We start from the raw sequence: 18,945 nt of genomic DNA on the forward strand, positions 1-18,945 counted from the left end.
ATGGCTGATGACAGTGTGTGGGTGAGAAATGGAACGTTTTAATACAGAAATGCCTTCAGTTCACATATTTCCCTGTGCCTTCTTGTGCAGTTATCCTTGGTATCTTTGTCTTGCTTACATTGTATAATGGCAAGAGGTTAATTGAAATGGAATGGTAATTGAAATAAGCCACCAGATAATGTGGGAATCTCTGCGCCAAACTGCTAAGGGTTAGATCCAAAGAACCATGTGTGGAGGAAAATGGCTGGTAGAGTTCTACAGCAAACCTAGGTACAGTAGGAATGCAAAAGAGATTCTCACTTGATCTGTTCCACTGGAACCACTGTGCTTGGAAAGAAGCGTTGGCCAGGCAGAGTCCAGAATGGTGAACCATTTGTCAGAGACCAGGTCACTGGATGACTGAAGGGTCAGATCACAGAAGATCAGAAGTTATACCAGATCGTAAACTGTGAACAAAGATTGACAGCGTTAAGTCTTCACAGCAAGGGAGTATCCAGATTGGAACTTTGAAAATGTATAGTTGTAACAAAATGTTGCATCATTATTGTGTACTGTTTTGAGACAAGAAAGCATATATATAAGTAGTTAAAGGAACTGAAAGTCATCAGATTAAACGGAGCTAATTTTCTAGAAGACCATCTTCGCCTCAGCAGTCCAGTTTGGAGTGCTTTTCTAATATAGTTTTGTGGATATCACTTTGGAACTTTATAATAGCTTTGGAATTTAATGGACTTGACATTACACTTACCTGCTGTACATAATTCCCTTGTGGGTTATTACCTGGATACTAACCTGATATTGGTTGTCTTATTGTATATTTGTCAATTTCAATTGCTTGCATGTTAATATGTAACGGTAATTTAAGGTTGGCCGTTTATGTTGATTTCAATTGTTGTGTTACAGACCACATAGCAGTGCTACTAGTTTACTCATCAGAACATCGTGAGGAACCCTGTCAAAAGCTTTAATGAAATAAATTTATGTGTGTGGGAGGGTGTTAGATGGGGAAAGGATATCGTTTATTACTTATGATATTTTACTTTGCCCAGATGTTTTTTATGCCGATTGTCTTGTTGCATTACGTTATTCTGTTTTTTCCCTTTTGTTCTACAAGCTCTACCCAACTGCATTGTTTTGTCTTACTAGGAATCCTTGCTATTCAATTCAAAAATCGTATCTTGTCATCTGCTCACTGATTGAAAAGTTTTTATCATACTTATAATCCACCTTGAGTCAAAATGGCAGACTACAAATGAAAATAATAATAATAGTTGTAAATAGTTGCCTAGGGGTATCTTTCTTTTTGTAGCCAGCGTTTGTTTATAAAAATGTCTTTGCATACATAGTAAAGCAAAGAAATAGATAAAACGGGATGAAACAGCAGTTTGGGCCAACTAAATAATATTCACACCCCCTGTGGTAGAACGAGATAACTGCAGAGTTTGTTTTATCGCAGGCAGGATAACAATTTAGTTTTTTAAATTCTTTAGTGCAACTGTGTAAGGTCAAATATTCTCTTGACATTCTTAAATGAAAATGTTTTTTAATAAAGATCACTTAGCCTGCTTAATTTAATTTTCAGTCTTCTGACATGCTGATTAATCTTGAGAAAATACTTTAGAAGCAACATTGATCAATGGAATGAAAGCAGAATGTATTCTTAAGTGTATATGCAAATCTTCTGTAAAATTAAACTGATTGATTTGGTTGTTACTGTCTGTCTTCTCGATCCTCAAATATAAGTTTGTTTGCATGTATTTAGAATCATAAACTCAGCTGATTCATGTTATTTTATGTAAAATAAGTGCTCCCATTTGTCATTACTCTATTACTTTAATCTATTTGTCAATACAATTTAAATTTAGTTTCTTTTCCTTTAAATGCAACTTGGGGTGGGTAAACTAGCACAGTGGCTCTCAAATATTTTGAAGCAAGACCCACTTCTAAACTTGTTAAACCGTTCAGGATCCATTTAAAAAGTAATGCCACATTACTTTCCCAATCCCCAGCACAAAACACAGGGTAGCTATCACTGAGCAAGTTTATCTTCTTTTTACATGTAGTGTTGTAATGAACATGTGGCTGCATTTTCTGGCAGTCGTACACCTTCTGCAGAGGCAAACTCGCATTTGCAAAAGAGCCCCCCAGACACTCCCCTGCCCATTCACCCTCTTCCTCCTGGTCCCTCCTGGTCTGATCACCCACTTTGGTGCCTTGACCCACAGTTTGAGACAGGTGCCTCTGCACATGCCCAAGTCAGGGCCCTGGCTGTGAAGTAGGGGGCATAGCTTAGCGGTAGGGCATCTGCTTGGCATGCAGAAGGTTCGATCCCCAGCGGCATCTCCAGTCCAAAGGTCTAGGCAAGTAGATGATGTGGAAGACCTCTGCCTGAGACCCCGGAGAGCTGCTGCCGGTCCGAGGAGACAGAATTGACCTTGAGAGACACAGGGTCTGCTTCAGTATACGGCAGCTTCATGAGTTCATGTGTTCTATGTTTCAAGATCATGTCTCTCATTGGAATTGGGAATTTATGTTATCGAGGATCTGGCATAGGAAATGTCACAATTTGGAGTGAGAGACTGTAGTTCAGTGGAAGAGCCTCTGCTGTGCATGCAGAAGGTCTCAGGTTCAATCCCGGGCATCTCCAGTTAAAAGGACTAGGCAGTAGGTGATGTGGAAGACCTCCGCCTGAGACCTGGGAGAGCTACTCCCCATCTGAGGAGACAGAATTGACCTTGTAATTCCTGTGTTCTTGTGCTCAAGAGTGAGGGGAGGGAGGAATGCAGCCACCTTTGCATGTGCCGTCTAGTTGGCTTCTTTTCAGAGACCTCCCATGATGGCTCAGGGCATAGTAATTAAGTAGGTATGATCAGGGTTTCTACACAGAGGCAGGCAATGGCCAACCATCTCTTTTCGGCTCTTGCCCTGACCTGGATGGCCCAGGCTAGCCCAATCTCGTCAGCTCTCATAGAATCATGGAGTTGGAAGGGGCCATACAGGCCACCTAGTTCAACCCCCTGCTTATTGCAGGATCAGCCTAGAGCACCCCTGACAAGTGCTTGTCCAGCCTCTGCTTAAAGACTGCCAGTGAGGGGGAGCTCACCACCTCCAACTGATTCCACTGGCAAACAGCTCTTATTGTAAAAATATTTTTCCTAATATCCAGCCGGTACCTTTCCGCCTGCAATTTAAACCCATTATTGGAAGTCCTCTCCTCTGTTGCCAACAGAAACAGCTCCCTGCCCTCCTCTAAGTGGCAGCCCTTCAAATACTTAAAGAGAGCAATCATGTCCCCCCTCAACCTCCTCCAGACTAAACATTCCCAACTCCCTCAACCTTTCCTTGTAGGGCTTGGTCTCCAAGCCCCCGACCGTCCTCGTCGCTCTCATCTGCACCCGCATCTCGGAAGCTAAGCAGGGTCATCCCTGGCTGGAACTTGGATGGGAGACCACCAAGGAAGCCCAGGATCTCTACGCAGAGGCAGGAAATGGCAAACCACCTTTGAACATCTCTTTTCTTCAAAACCCTAAAGGGTTGCCATAAGCTGGGTGAACTTGATGGCAAGAGAAAAAAAAAGAATTGGGGGAGGCAACAGCAAAGTGGCCCCTGTCATTATCACGGAATGAAATGCTTAACACCCAGTAGCTGGCAATGAACACGGAAATCTTCCGTTCACTTCAACATGTCTTGCAGTAAGTATTAATCTTGAGAGCGAATTTATGTTTCTATTGTGTTTTTCTAGGATTCCGAGTTCCCTGAAGATATTCAAGTGAATCCTTACCTTGTCCATGCCAGAGAGTGTGTGCGGCCGCTGAAGTCTGGCGTGTACCGGCTGAGCAACACTTTGAAAGTGCATGATCTGGCCGTGAGCTGGTAGGAGAACTATAGAATTGCCAACCAACTATTTTCTGTGTAATTATGGCAGATTGTTTTTTTTTTAGCCAGCATGGAGAACGATAACACTTTTGCCAGTTTTTAAAGCTTAATCACAACAATCCCACCATTTCTTAAGGCCGTGACATAAAAATGAACATATGCACAAGGGCTCCATGTAGCAGAGTTGAAGGGTAGGGCAGCTGGCCCCAAAGAAAAGGGCCATTTGAACTGTGACATAGTATTTAACAGATGCCATGAAGGGCACGAATCCACGTCCAATCTGTCTCCTCCAAATTCCCCTCCCACATGTTTAAAATGGGAAGGGATAGTCCCCTATTACAGTTAAGTAGATTCCTTTGAAATGTGGTGTTGGAGGAGAGTGTTACGGATACCGTGGACTGCCCAAAAAACAATTCAGTGGGTTATAGATCAAATCAAGCCTGAACTGACCCTAGAAGCTGAAATGACTAAACTGAGACTATCGTATTTTGGTCACATTATGAGAAGACAAGAGTCACTAGAAAAGACAGTTATGCTAGGAAAAGTTGAGGGCAGCAGGAAAAGAGGAAGACCCAACAAGAGATGGATGGACTCAATAAAGGAAGCCACAGCCTTCAATTTGCAGGATCTGAGCAGAGCTGTCAAAGACAGGACATTTTGGAGGACTTTCATTCATAGGGTCGCCATGAGTCGGAAGCGACTTGACGGCACTTAACACACATAACACATTACAGTTAAAAGGATCTAGTGAGTCTGGAAAATCTGGGCCTAGAGGGCATCCACCTGAAAACACATGCTCTGAGTTCAGTCCTCCCCCCTTGAAGCCCCAGGCCGAAGCTAAGCAAGCAGAAAGGCTCAGAGCTGCTAGCTGCTCACTTGCCCCTGCATGCTGCTCCCACGGCAGTGTGAGGCTGGGGTGAACGTGTATGTCCCGGACTCACTGGCTTTGGCAGAAGGGTTGTTTCCTGCCCTCTGTCACTTCCCTGCACACTCGTGAGGCCTCAGGCATTGGGAGAGACTCATTCCTGGTACGGGCTCTTCTTCAGTGGAGGACAGTGGTAGGCAGTGATTATCAAAGGAATTGGATCTCTTGCAGAGAGACAGTTGAATCTGGAGGAACTGCTCTCTGGAGGACTTTGTGCCACATGAGTGTAGCCTCCCTGTTTCTCTCCTCGTCTTCTCCCTTGTCACCTTCCCCCCAATATTTGGAGCCAGGGTTTAGAAGCTGAAGTTCATGCCCGTCTGTGACGAGGGGGTGTGGGGGTGGAAGTGGAGGAGCGCCCACATCGGAGCCTCCGGCCTGCCAGGGCATTTTGAAGTGGGCTGTAAGTGGGCAACGGCTGCCTTCCCACAGCTTCCTACTTTATCCAGCCTGAATGTGGATGAGAACAAAGAAGCAATGACCTTTCTCTCTTGGACCATAGAAAACCCAACAGTTACTCAGATCTGTCTCTAGCCCTAATTGGAAGTCACGGGTCATTAATACCAGAGCCAGCTTTGAATAATTGCTGGGTTAGAGCTGTTCAAAGGGAGGCACAGAACTGTAATCTCCTTTGCATAGAGCTTCCTCAACTACCTTGTTCTTTGTTGTGGTGTGGGTGCTGATGCACCTCTGGAATGTGGTACTGGCACAGTGATTCCTTCAGAATCTTCTAGAGTTAAGCTAATAGCACATTTAGCACTGACTCCATCCACCTTGTGGGGGAGCATTACTGTACATGCCTCAAAGGGGGGGGGAGCAAAGCTTTGACCACCAATGCAGCAGTTCATAGAATCATAGAGTTGGAAGGGACCACCAGGGCCATCAAGTCCAACCCCCTGCAGGAAATTCAGGAAATTCACAACTACCTCCCCCCTCCACACCCCTAGTGACCAGAAGATGGCCAAGATGCCCTCCTTCTCATCATCTGCCTAAGGTCACAGAAACAGTATTGCTGACAGATGGCCATCTAACCTCTTCTTAAAAACCTCCAGGGAAGGAGAGCTTACCACCTCCTGAGGAAGCCTGTTCCACTGAGGAACCGCTCTAACTGTTAGAAAATTCTTCCTAATGTCTAGACGGAAAATTCTTCCTAATGTCTAGACGGAACAGTTGCCTTGTGGAGAACGTTCTTTCATAGAACTGAGAGCAAAGCTTTCTCTCATTATCTTTATTCTGTTTTTACCCTGTCTGTCTGTCTGTCTGTCTGTCTGTCTGTCTGTCTGTCTGTCTGTCTGTCTGTCTGTCTTCCTTCCTTCCTTTCTAGCTTTCTCTCTCTGTGTGTCTTTCTTCCTCACGTAGTTTGTTTGCACAGAGAACATGTGGAAGAAGAACAGGTGATATTTTCCAGCTGATCTTCTGTGCATACATACAACCTGCCCTCTTTTCCTGCAGTGGGTTCTCCATTTCTTGCTGGGTCTTCTGCTAGGAAGGTGTTGCCGTGGCCCACGCAAGCAGGTGTGGTAGCACTCCTTTCCTTGATGTGGACGAAGTGCTCTTTGCTTAACTCTAGAAAGTTCCAAAAGATTCTCTGTGCAGGCCAAGATCTGACAGGTGCAGCTGCACAGACGACTGTTTGGAGAACATGAGCTAAAGACGAGCAACTTGAGCTTAAGACTGTTTTGCAACCAGCAGCGTCTGCTGCCTCTTATGCCTTTCCCTCAGCCCTGCTTTTCCTCCCTTTTCTGAGCTAACCACAGAGCCTGAAGTAAAATTCTTAAGAACTCAACAACTAGATCACCCTTATGTGATTTTTAATTATCCTCCATACTTTTTTTTGGGACCTACATGGCTGCCTGCATTTGGGGGCGGGGGGCGGAATCTCCTAAGTTGCGATTGTGCTTGGATGTAGCTGGTGCAGATTTTTCTCCTGTTTTCTAGACTTGCTGTTGTAATACGGCAATTTTTAAAAATATGAACAGTAAGAGAACAATTTATAAAGAAAAGAAACAAATGTTCTTTTCCCAGCCCCATTCACTGGTGACCCGCGTTGCACACTGTGTGATTTTAGTTTTTCTTTCTATTGTTGTCATTCAGGGTCATTTTTGGTTTTGAGAGGCCGCTGGAAAATAAATTCTTGCACCTTCCTGTTTATTTCATGAAGATTCTTTGGGATAATACTATATATCCAACCGCTTATGATAAGCCTATTCCCACCGTGGTTATTCATTTGACTGAGTGGCTTCTCATATATCAGTCATGACACATTTGATATGTTGAAGTGTTTGTAAATGAATGCTCCATCTCATGAATTCACTCAAAATTAATTTATGCATTCCAATATTAATGTATCTGAGTGAAACTATTACTTGAAATAGTGGATAATATCACAGTTTTCATTGTGGCATCTGTGAAACCTTTCCTCCTTACACCTTTTTATTGGTTCCCTTTCATCCTTGACCAAATTCATATTTATGCAATCTGTCCTTCTGTGCTCTGCATGCCCTCTTCAAGCTCCCTTCTCTCTATTGAAAACTAAGATGACGACCAGGGCACTAAGAGCGGACCTTCCACTGCTAATGTAAGTTGGAATAATAGATCCACAGTGAGTGCAGGGGCAGCCAGGATTTGTGAGGTTCAGATTAGGCTCCAGGGGAAATGTTCAAGGTTATCCCCTCTCAGAGTTTCTATGAGTGTGTATGAAGTGGAGGTTCCAAAAGGTAAGTGTGGTTTACAAGCATGAAAAAACTTTATTTTTCAATGAAGACTGTTCGCAAATGTCATTGAGTCTCTTAAAGCCTGCATTGTGTTGTAATATAAAAACATAATAAAATGAATTACAGCACCCAGGAACTCTCCTCCTAAAGTAAGCCGCCACACTAAAGGGGATAACTTACAAAGACATTTCAGGAGTCAGATGGTGATATGCCACAATGGTATGACTGTGTGTATGTTTACATCTCTGGAAGTTGTAATCTTAGTTGATCTCTTAGTTGTAGTTGATTTCTCCGAATGCCATTGGTGGGTGTGCCCTTTGTACAAGGTGAAGAATAATGTTGGTGTAGAAGCAGCTGGTGTGTGGTCTAGTAGTTTCATCTGTCAGTCAAGCGTAGATTGGTCAGCCTGCTTGTGATTTATGTCCCATGTTGAACAAGGGATGGGATTTTGCATGATTACTTCATCCTTCACTATTGAATCCCAAAGTTTGGAGAAAAACATCCTATGTTTGAAAGTGATCATGAAGCTAATAGCTATGCTTATGCCTTTTGTTTTACTTTGCAAACTTTCCTGAATATTTGTCACAGTGTACAGATTGAAGAGTCCAAATAGCATCCTAGACCCTGCTTGAGGGGTCACCATATTCTGTCTGGCAATACTTTACATAAACACAAAGATTCCGTAATATTGAGCTGGCCCTTGTGTTATCCTTAGCTTTTTAGTTCTGTGGATGCTACTTGTTAGAAATCATCATGGCAAATGTGATGTGCAGAGGATTTTGATGTGTCTGATATTGTTGCTCTGTTCTTCAGCCACAACCAGTTTTCACAGTCATTTAAAAACTCTGAAATCTGTGTCTGCATTTGTGGACAGTAGTTTTATTTTAAAGGTATTCTAGGCACTTATTTATTTAGTCAGTTTTGTATCCCGCCCTCACTCCCTGGCTAAGACCAGGCTCAGGGCAGATCACAACTTAATAACCAATGAAATTAATACAATAAAATCAGAATAAAATCGTAAGAACAAAACATTTACAACACCAGCAATTTTACAGCCCCATAAACATTAGACCCAAAAAAAAAAAAACACACAAAATGGGGTTATTTTGCAGTATAGGGGCCGCTGCAGGGACTGCGGACAGTCAGGATTCCCACATATTAGTTGATAAATGATACAGAGCAAAGCAAGAAGGTGGGGGAGAGTCGGGTAGGGAGGCCAGCACTGATGGAAAACCATAGCTGTCCTCAGCTGTAGGCCTGGTGGAATAACCCCGTCTTGCAGGCCCTGCGGAATTCTTTAAGATCCCTCGGAGCCCTGGTCTCATTAGAAAGGGAGTTTCACCAGGCCGGGGCATGGGCCGAAAATGCCCTAGCCCTGGTCAAAGACAGCTGGGCACTCTTTGAGTTTTATCATGTAAAATACAATTTTAAATGTATGTACATATATTTTATAGATGTGGGCCTAGAGAAATGTTCATTTGAATGATCTTGAATGCAACCTGTTGGTTTGCACAATCTTTTGTAGTACCAATGGGGGATATGTCCCAAAGTGGATTTGCTCCCACCGTTCCTTGGATAACTGTGGTGATTCTAGAGCTAATACATGCCAGCGAGCATTGACCTCCAGGGATGTGTGCATTTATCACACCTGATCCTGCCAGTAGCATATGCTTTTCTCATATCTTAAGCCATACATGTCTAAGTACACACGGGCATTACAGTGAAACCGTGAATGGCTCATTCAATCAGTTATGGTTCCTTTGGTCGCTCTCAATATGCTCATTGAACGATCATGCCTGTGAAATTTGATAAACTCTCTAATCTGGGCAGTTAGTGGTGCAGTTTTAAACAGCCTTCTGACTCCACTGAAGTCAATAGGCTTAAAAGAGTGTCACCTCTAAACCTTGTGCAGAAAAAGCCCTGTGGTGGGTCATTCTTAGTGTGACTGTCTGTTGCTCTGCAGCCCCCTGCATTTATTTATTAATTTATTTTTAAAAATTGCACCCTACTTTTCTCCTGCACTGTGGCACTGAAAACAGCTTTCATAAAAGCACATTTACAGATTTAAAGCCACAATACATAGTAAATACCGGTACATGGCCTTCAGAAAAGTCAACACTTCTCTTACCCAGTATCCGAATTGTCTCTTCATTGGGGATCACGAAAAGCACATTCAAAAGTCTGACTCTGCATAATTTTGGTGGGCATCTTCCTTACCACCTCAGAAAGCTTGTTCTGTAAAACAGGAGAGGCTTATAGAATCATAGGATCATAGAGTTGGAAGGGACCACCAGGGTCACCAACCCCCTGCACAATGCAGGAAATTCACAACTACCTCCCCACATACCCCCAGTGACCCCCACTCCATGCCCAGAAGATGACCAAGATGCCCTCCCTCTCATCATCTGCCTAAGGTCATAGAATCAGCACTGCTGACAGATGGCCATCCAACCTCTTCTTAAAAACCTCCAGGGAAGGAGAGCTCACCACCTCCCAAGGAAGCCTGTTCCACCGAAGAACCGCTCTAACTGTTAGAAAATTCTTCCTAATGGCTAGACAGAAACTCTTTTGATTTAATTTCAACCCGTTGGTTCTGGTCTGGCCTTCTGGGGCAACAGAAAACAACTCTGAGAATGCCTGAGCCAAAACAGTCCCTACTACCCCACAGATGGAACTGGAAACAAAGCTTGGGGTGCTGAAGGGGTTCATATGGGTAGAGGTTCACAGATTGTGAAGGGCTTCCAGAGGTGCCCCTGGCACTTAGAATGGCACGTGGAAGCAAGCTGGATGCCAGCGTGAAGATTTCAGACTCGGGGCGATGTGCAGACGACACTTAACTCCTGTTAACAAAAGCGCTGTTGTGTTCTGCAGAGTCGAAGCTTCTGCACTGTGTTCAAGGGCAGCCCCTGTCCAGAGCGCATTACAATAGTCCCTGAGAGAAAATAATATTTAGGGGTACTTTAATGGGGGGAGGGCCATAAACACAGGGGAAGCATCTTCCTTTGACATTTTATAGGTACGCATTTCTGCGATCCCACGAAAAGCACCCCCATGTATTGTAAAATACAAACAAAGAAGCTGATGGAAAGTAACCCCTACAAAATTAGCCCCTTGAGTACCGAAAAGCATTTTTAAAAATTGGGTAATGGAGGGCTATTTTGAAGACATTATTTCTATTATTATTTTGTTTCTAGGTTACTGGAAAGTACAAGGGCACTCTTCTGTATCACAGAAACAACAAAAATAGTAATCTCTTCCAAATTAACCATTGCTAGAAAAAAACAATTTGGAACACAAAGGATGAAAGTGTTTGTCATTTTGTTTTGTCTTTACAATAAAAACACATACAGAACATGCCTCGAAATGGAAATCCATTCCAAAGTATCCCCTGTATATCCAATGCTTTCTTTTCTAGGCTTTTTTCTCCCATTGTTTTGGGGGCACATAGTGTGTTAGCTTTGAAGGGTCACTACTTGCTTGGGTTTAGCCTTACAGGGATACCAATACTCTGTAGGGGATGTAGTAATGCAATCTGCCCCCAGAGCCAGATGAACCCGAATGGCTTTCTGATGGCTCTAGGAAATTTTCCTGTCGATATGGCCGGTGCTCCTGTTGTTGCCTCGGTTGACCTCTGGATTGAGGAGATGACCTGAGCAGTTGGCACAATTGCTCCCAGTCTCAAATGTTCCATTCTTGATCAGGGTGATTGAACAGGTGGGTGGGTGGACAATTCCAAGCTTTCCTGGATGAGGCAAATTGTTTAGATCCCTTCCAATCTGGATTTTGGCCTGGTTGTGGGACTGAAATAGCCTTGGTCACTCTGGTGGATGACTTGCACTGGGAGGCAGACAGAAGTGTGTGACTCGGTTGATTCTCCTGGACCTCACAGTGGCTTTCAGTACCATAAATCATGGTATCTTTCTGGACCATCTATCTGGGAGGACATTGGCAGGCGCTGTTTTAAGGTCATTTTAATGACCTTTTCATGGGAGGGGTAGCAAATATGGTAGAAGACAGAGTCAGGATACAGGATGATCTTGACAGGTTGGAAAACTGGGCTAAAACTAATTACATGAATTTCAGCGGAGATGAACGCAAAGTTCTGCATTTAGATAGAAAAAATAAAATGAATAATTATAGGATGGGGGAGACTTGTCTTGGCAGTAGTATGTGCATAAAGGTTCTAGGGGTCTTAGTAGACCATACACTGAACATTAGTCCACAGTGTGTTGTGGCAGCTAAAAAGACAAATGTGGTCTTGGGCTGGAACAACAGAAGTATAGAATCCAGATCACACGAAGTGATGGAATCTCTTTACTCTGCTCACCTATTGTGTTCAGTTTTGGGCACCAAAATTTAAGAAGGTTGTAGACAAGCTGGAGCTTGTCTAGAGGACGGGAACAAAGATGGTGAGGACCAAGTCCTATGAGAAAAGGTTGAAGGAGCTGGGTATGTTTAGCCTGAAGAGGAGATGACTGAGAGGTGATATGATAACCATCTTCAAGTACTTGAAGGGCTGTCATATAGAGGATGGTGCTGAGGTTTTTTCTGATGCCCCAGAAGGTGGGACCAGAACCAGTGGGTTGAAATTAAATCAAAAGGGTTTCTGTCTAGACATTAGGAAGAACTTCCTGACAAAGTGGTTCCTCAGTGGAACAGGCTTCCTTGGGAGGTGGTGGGCTCTCCTTCTTTGGAGGTTTTAAAGCAGAGGCTAGCTATGCTGATTCAGTGAACTTAGGCAGATCATGAGAGGGAGGGCAGGAAGGGTTGTGTGTCAGTGCTTGGCTCTTGTGGCCCTTTTTTATATGTCCACAGTTATTCCAGTCACCACTTTGGTGTCAGGAAGCAATTTTTCTCCAGGCCAGATTGGCCAGGGATCCTGGAGGGTTTTTTTTTTTTTTTTTGCCATCTTCTGGGCATGGAGCAGGGGTCACTGGGGGTGTGGGGGGGAGGTAGTTGTGAATTTTCTGCATTGTGCAGGGGGTTGGACTTGATGACCCTTGAAGTCCCTGGAGGTCCCTTCTAACTCTTGAACACATGAAGCTGCCTTATAATGAATCAGACCGTCGGTCCATTAAAGTCAGTGTTGTCTACTCAGACCAGCAGCAGCTCTCCAGGGTCTCAGGCAGGGGTCTTTCACATCACCGACTTGCCTAGTCCCTTTAACTGGAGATGCCGGGGATTGAACCTGGGACCTTCTAAATGCCAAGCAGCTGTTCTGCCACTGAGCCACAGCCCCTCCCCACTCTATGATTCTGTGACCACGGGAGGACACATGTCTTCTTTTCTGTTCACAGATACATGCATAAATTTGGCCATAAACAGCAACAGAGATTACAAATATAACTTGTTTACCAAGGCGTGTTCAGGCCATGATCCTGGGGTACGTGGCTGCTACACATGTACAAGAAAGCTTGATATAGTCTATGAGTCGATCAGTGAGCAGCAGCATCAGGGAAACTGGTGTGTGTGGGGTGTGTGTGCGCATGCCATCACAGACCTATTTTTGTCTCTTCCTTCTCATGTCCTTTCTGTCCCACCATTTACACTTTCCCCCCTCTTCACCCATATATGTCGACTTTTTCATGCTTCTGAAAAAAAAATTGGGTCACACAATCTGATGCTACAATAAATCCATTCTTTTTAAAGGGCCTGTAGATTATTTGTTATTTTTTGTGGCAACATGACTACCCCCCTGAAGTTTTTTCTGTAAACAAATAAATGTCACCATTACCATTGACAGTTGAATGGAAACTTCCACACCCTTTTTGTGCTGCTTGGGCTTGCAGAGCCTCGGAACTGGAGAGGAGAGGGGGGTTTGCAGCATCTGCTTCTTCCTCCTCTCCACTGGATCTTTCTTGCACAGCCTGGAGAGAGAATGCAGCCACCTCCTCACTGGCCTGCTTCTGAGCCCCTTCTGAGGCTAGTGCAGCAGGTCGCACATGCTCAGTCAGTTCCCCCAACGTCTTGTGAGAACCAGCAGTCTCACGAGACCTCAGGGGAATTGTGGGCTGCCTCTTTCCCCCTCCCATTGCCTTGGCTGGGCGCCACTGCTGGTAGCTGTTAGCAGCGATTGAAGTGGAGCCTCAAAAGGTCTTAAGAACATAAGAAAAGCCCTGCTGGATCAGACCAAGGCCCATCAAGTCCAGGAATCTGTCCACACAGGGGCCAACCAGGTGCCACTAGGAAGCCCACAAGCAAGATGACTGCAGCAGCATTTATCCTGCTGTGTTCCACCACACCTCATATAATAGGCATGCTGCTCTGATACTGGAGAGAATAGGTGTGCATCATGACTAGTAGCGATTTTTACTAGTATCCATGGATAGTCCCCTCCTCCATGAACATGTCCACTAATCTGAAATCCTTGAGAAGGAGTGTCAAGATTACAAGTCTGTCAGTTAGTTTGACAGGTGCAGGATAGATCAGTGAGATCTAAGGATGATGTAATCAGCCTGGAAAGTACCTGGGGAGCTAGAGAAAGCTGGCCTGATCCAGCTATAGCCAGGTGGCTGATGCAATGCAGTAGCAATGCCAGGATAATTGGATATCTGCTGTGATTGGTGGTTGCAATCCCCAGGTGTATATATTGAAGTGAAACCGCAGTTCTATGCGGGATGTTATGAGCGGAGAGTGTGAAAAGAGTATCTGTATATATTTCTGCACTGTACAAATAAACTACACTTTTTCTATGTGGCCGTGGACTTTCTGATGGGTATCCTGGACAAGACTGCTAATCCGCTTGGCTTCCGCGTCATCCCAACAGGTCCATTCTGCAGGGCTACTGTTGCCCCATTCCTCTGCCTTGCTGCTGTTGTCCTGGCTGGCCTGGCAGCTGGTGGGTGTGGCTGTGTTGGGGCCTTGAAGGGCCCATACTGTGTTGCTGCATTTCTCCTTGTTGCCACTGCCAGAGCGGGCTTCCCTGTTGCTGGTGCCATGGGTTCCCGAGTGGGCATCTTATGTCTCCTGGGTAATTCTAGGGGCAGCTCCCAGACATGTGATTACTACAAAATGTAAGATTCTTTCCAGTGTATAAATGTTAACTTCAAAAATGAGCAAAAAGCATATACAACCTGTTCAGGAAGAAGACAAATTCCCTTGGGTATATAGCTTGGAAGGCTGAAACTAATTTTCTTGAGCACATTTCACCTGCTGGATATTTCCCAGAAGAATTCTTTCCTAGTTTGTCATCTTGAGAATGTCATTTGTAAGCCTTCAAAATAATCTTCCTAGAGATAGCCAACATTACGTCTTTAACTATCTGAGTACATTAGCAAAGAGAGGAAAAAAATTGAGGATAATTTATGAGGCAAACATCAGCTGTGAAAAACGCCATATATTCTTGTATAGGTGACAGAACTTGCCACTTGTAGAAATCCACGTAGACGTTTATAAAACTCTGCCTTAACAACTGAGTCTAATAAGAGTTTTCAGGCTCTTCTATAAGAGAAAAGTCGTTGTTCTGAATGCTGTTACATCAAATTAGAACAGCTGCAGCTAGGAACAGGCCTTGATAGTCCCAGGAAAATGTACCCGTTGAAGTACGGAGATGTTAGTCTCATCCACGTTCATAAGGCTCTAGAACATTTTATGCCAATTTATGTTTGGTTACCCCCTTTTGGATGCACACCTTACCGTGGTGAGGGGGTTTGTGTGTGTCAGGGAAGCTGAGAGCAATACCCTAAGGGGTCTAGACTCTATCAAGAGACTAAACTCCTACCAGAGTCACTCAAGATGGAATGGTCACAGCTGAGACACCAGATGAAGATGCATCCACCCCCTTAAGGGATCAATGACCACATCCGCAGAAGAGACCAGGCAGTCCCAGTGGTGATGGGGGCAGAAGAATCCTTGAAGGCTGGCTACTGAGCAGCAGCAGTAGTGGAAGGTGACAGTGGTGGAGGATCTTTTGTAGACAACAGCAGTGTCACTACAGCTAACCCTGGTTAGTATTGCGCAGAAGAAGGCACTGGTAAACCACTTCTGAACAACCTTTACCTTGAAAACCCTATGATGAGACAAGCCAAAATAAGATGGACTGACTCAATAAAGGAAGCCACAGCCCTCAGTTTGCAAGACCTGAGCAAGGCTGTCAAAGATAGGACATTTTGGAGGACACTGATTCATAGGGTCGCCATGAGTCGGAAGTGACTTGACGGCACTTAATATGCACACACACATGTTTGGCTAATTTCATTGGTGAGCTGTTGAAAAAAGATTATTTCAAGTATTCCAAACTGGCTCGCATTCTTTTCTCACTGCTGTTCAAGAATGGTAGTGTGAGGACTGGGAAAGGTAGGCAATGCATTGCCTAGGCAACCATTCCCCTTGCCTGAACTCATGATCTGCTGTTTTAAAGGGTCACACTGACTCTATGCATATCCTGCCCCCCTGGGATATATATGATTATTTTTCTAACTTGAAAATTCCTACCATTGTTATTTATTATCAAAAAATCCACACAATGGGGCCAGGTGCAGAAAAAAAAGATTCTTCTTCGCATGCAAGGGGTCACCAAAATTTGCAGAGGTTTCCCCAATTTTTTTTTTTAAATTGAGAGATTAAACCCTCCGACACTGGAGAAATGATATATATACCTGCACATACATCTCAACTTTTTAAAAAAAGTAACCAAGACCTTGTGAAATCATGAAAAGTATTACAGGGTTGTAGGTGAGAAGCTGCTGTAAGTTAGGGGACAGTATGTAAGGAAATACCTGCCACCCAAGCCTCGTGTGTGAAAGAGGTCATTATCCGGGACAGGCTGCAGATTATTAGTTATGCATTGAACTGGTTTGCGTTGTGAACCGTGGATGTTCTGTTGTTATCTCTTTTGGGCCTGTCTTGTAATAGGCTCCTTCTGGGTACCAGTCTCCCTCTGCCAGTCCGTTTCTTTATTTCATTGGATGGATGTTTTAATAGGAAGAACGCCTTCTGAGGGACAGGAGCAAATACAGTTGTAACCCAGTTCTTTTACTGTAGAGACCATGGATAGTTTGCTGTTCTGGGTGGTAGCTGGGAGCATGTAAATGCATAGGTTGTTCAGTGGTTTCCGGTATACGGCAGCATCCGAGAGCCCTCATGGAGCTGGACAGAAAATGTACCTGTTGCAGGGACTGATCCGTGGTCAGGTTGATGGTAGAGTGAAAGATGTGGAAGTCCTTCAGTTAAGTATGTGATTGCACTGGCAGAGGCAACCATTCCATGGACATTGCAGGGGAGGGAGGCCTCAAGTTCCTTTGCGCCGCTGAGCTTTCTGACCTGGGTTGGGCCAGTGAGGGAGTGCAGCTGACAGCTGCTGCTAAGGAAGCAGGTGCACCAGCAAAGGCACAACAGCACAGCAAGCTACAGAAATGGGGGCTGGCCAGGTCGCTTCCTGAGGGCTTTTTGACACAAGACGTGTGACGCAAGTCAAGTCAGGGGTCCCCAACCTGCCTGGCAGTTACATAAACCATTGGGGGAGTCACCTTAGAAAATACACCATTGCTCAATGCAACTTGGGAGGGATGCACAAGGGGAGGGGGGGCTTCTGACTTCCCTTCTGTGCTGTTTTCCAGAGTGGAAATGGCTGCCGGGGGGTGGGGGTGTCTGGTTGCTCATCTCTCAGGCTTAGATTTACCAGGTGGGGCCTGGAGATTTCCTTGGAATTGTAACTGATTGGCACACTACAGAGATCCGTTCCCCTTGGACAGAAAGCCTGCTTTGGAGGGTGCAAGCAAGATAGGGCCGCACCAAACACAGAGCGAAAAATCCCGAGAGACAGCTGGTGCGGTGGGGGAATTAATTTTAAAGCCTTTAAGATTTTTATTTATTCTTGGGCTCATTTAAGATCTCCTTGATGAAGAGTATGCAAAACTCATAGGGGTTAATTTTAATTTGACTCTTGAGTCCCCTATGAGTTTTGCATACATTTCATCAAGGAGGTCTTAAATGAGTACAAGAATAAATAACAACCTTAAAAGCATTAATTAAAAGGCATTCTTTTAAAAGGCAGAAATGACTGAGTATATCAAGAAAATAATCAATACAGCAGCATTTCAAGAGCAAAATATCCAAGCATATAACTTGTGAACCTAGGCAGATCATGAAAGGGAGGGCAAGTGTTTGGCTCTTGTGTCCCTTTCTTGCATGCCCAGGGTAGTGCCAATTGCCTCTTTGGGGTCAGGAAGCAATTTTCCTCCAGGCCAGATTGGCCAGGAATCCTGGAGGGTTGTTCCTCCCCCCATCTTCTGGGCATGGAGTAGGGGTCACTGGGGATGTGGGAGATAGTTGTGAATTTCCTGCATTGTGCAGGGGGTTGGACTAGATGACCCTGGTGGTCCCTTCCAACTCTATGATACTATAATACAAGAACTGTTTTCAGACTATTATATTTTACAGGTCAGTAATAATATGTCTGTATATATACACATACATATACACACACGTGTGTGTGTATGTTCTATAAAACCTTGTTCTTAATTAGGTATAAATGTGTAAAGTGTCTTTGGACTGTATCTGTGAAAGAATTCCTGGAGCCTGATATTATATGCTTGGATATTTTGCTCTCGACATGCTGCTGTGGTGATATTTTGGTTTATATGCTCAGGTTTTCCCCCGTCATTTAAAAGTGTGCCTTTTAATTAATGCTTTTGAGGTTTTTCTTTATCCTTTTATTAATTTCGGATTGCCCTGATGAAGCCTATGGGAAGCACGTACTGGGTCTCAGAGCTAAATTAAGATTAATTCCCCCACTGCACCAACCGCCTTTTGTTATTTGGACCGTGCTTCGGAGGGTGGGACTCTGTGGCATAATACCCTGCTGAGGTCCCTCCCCTCTCCGAAGCCCACCCTACCTGACTCCACCTCCACCCCCCAATCTCCAGCAATTTCCCAACACATCATTGGCAAGCCCACACAGGCTCCTCGTGTCTTGGGATCATGTGACTAAGGTCATGTGGAGCCCAGGATTGGGGCAAACATTTGTTAATAATAAATGGAATTGTTTTTCTTTTGCCACTAAGGGTGGGCAACTTTTTCGATGCTTTGGACCCATGTTCACATGAACACTTGAAGCTGCCTTCTACTGAATGAGACCCCACTTGGTCCATGAAAGTCAGTATTGTCTACTCAGACTGGCAGCAGCTCTCCAGGGTCCCAGGCTGAGGTCTTTCCCATCACCTACTTGCCTGGTCCCTTTAACTGGAGATGCCGGGGATTGAACCTGGGACCTTCTGCATGCCAAGCAGATGCTCTATCACTGAGCCACGGCCCCTCCCCAAAAGCTTTCAAGAGTCACATGAACACATGAAGCTGCCTGATACTGTATCATGATACTGTTCGAACTGTATCATGAGCTCCAGGGCTTCCTTGAAGGATTGAGATCAAGTAGAAGATGATGCTGTGGAGGAATATAAATGCAGAAGCTACAAAAGTGAGTCTCCCCCCCCCCCC

The 18,945-nt window shown here is 44.5% G+C and overlaps 1 protein-coding gene across 1 annotated transcript in view; it reads left to right on the top strand.

Moving 5' to 3' along the window:
- Positions 1-18,945, top strand: part of SPAG16 (sperm associated antigen 16) — a 220,209-nt gene that overhangs the window by 61,421 nt on the left and 139,843 nt on the right. The window contains exon 11 of the mRNA XM_056861239.1: positions 3,743-3,873. Coding sequence (XP_056717217.1) covers positions 3,743-3,873 — 131 coding nt within the window. The remainder of the gene's footprint in view (positions 1-3,742; positions 3,874-18,945) is intronic.

This window comes from Euleptes europaea, chromosome 15 (genome assembly GCF_029931775.1).
Source record: "Euleptes europaea isolate rEulEur1 chromosome 15, rEulEur1.hap1, whole genome shotgun sequence".
Lineage (NCBI taxonomy): Eukaryota > Metazoa > Chordata > Lepidosauria > Squamata > Sphaerodactylidae > Euleptes > Euleptes europaea.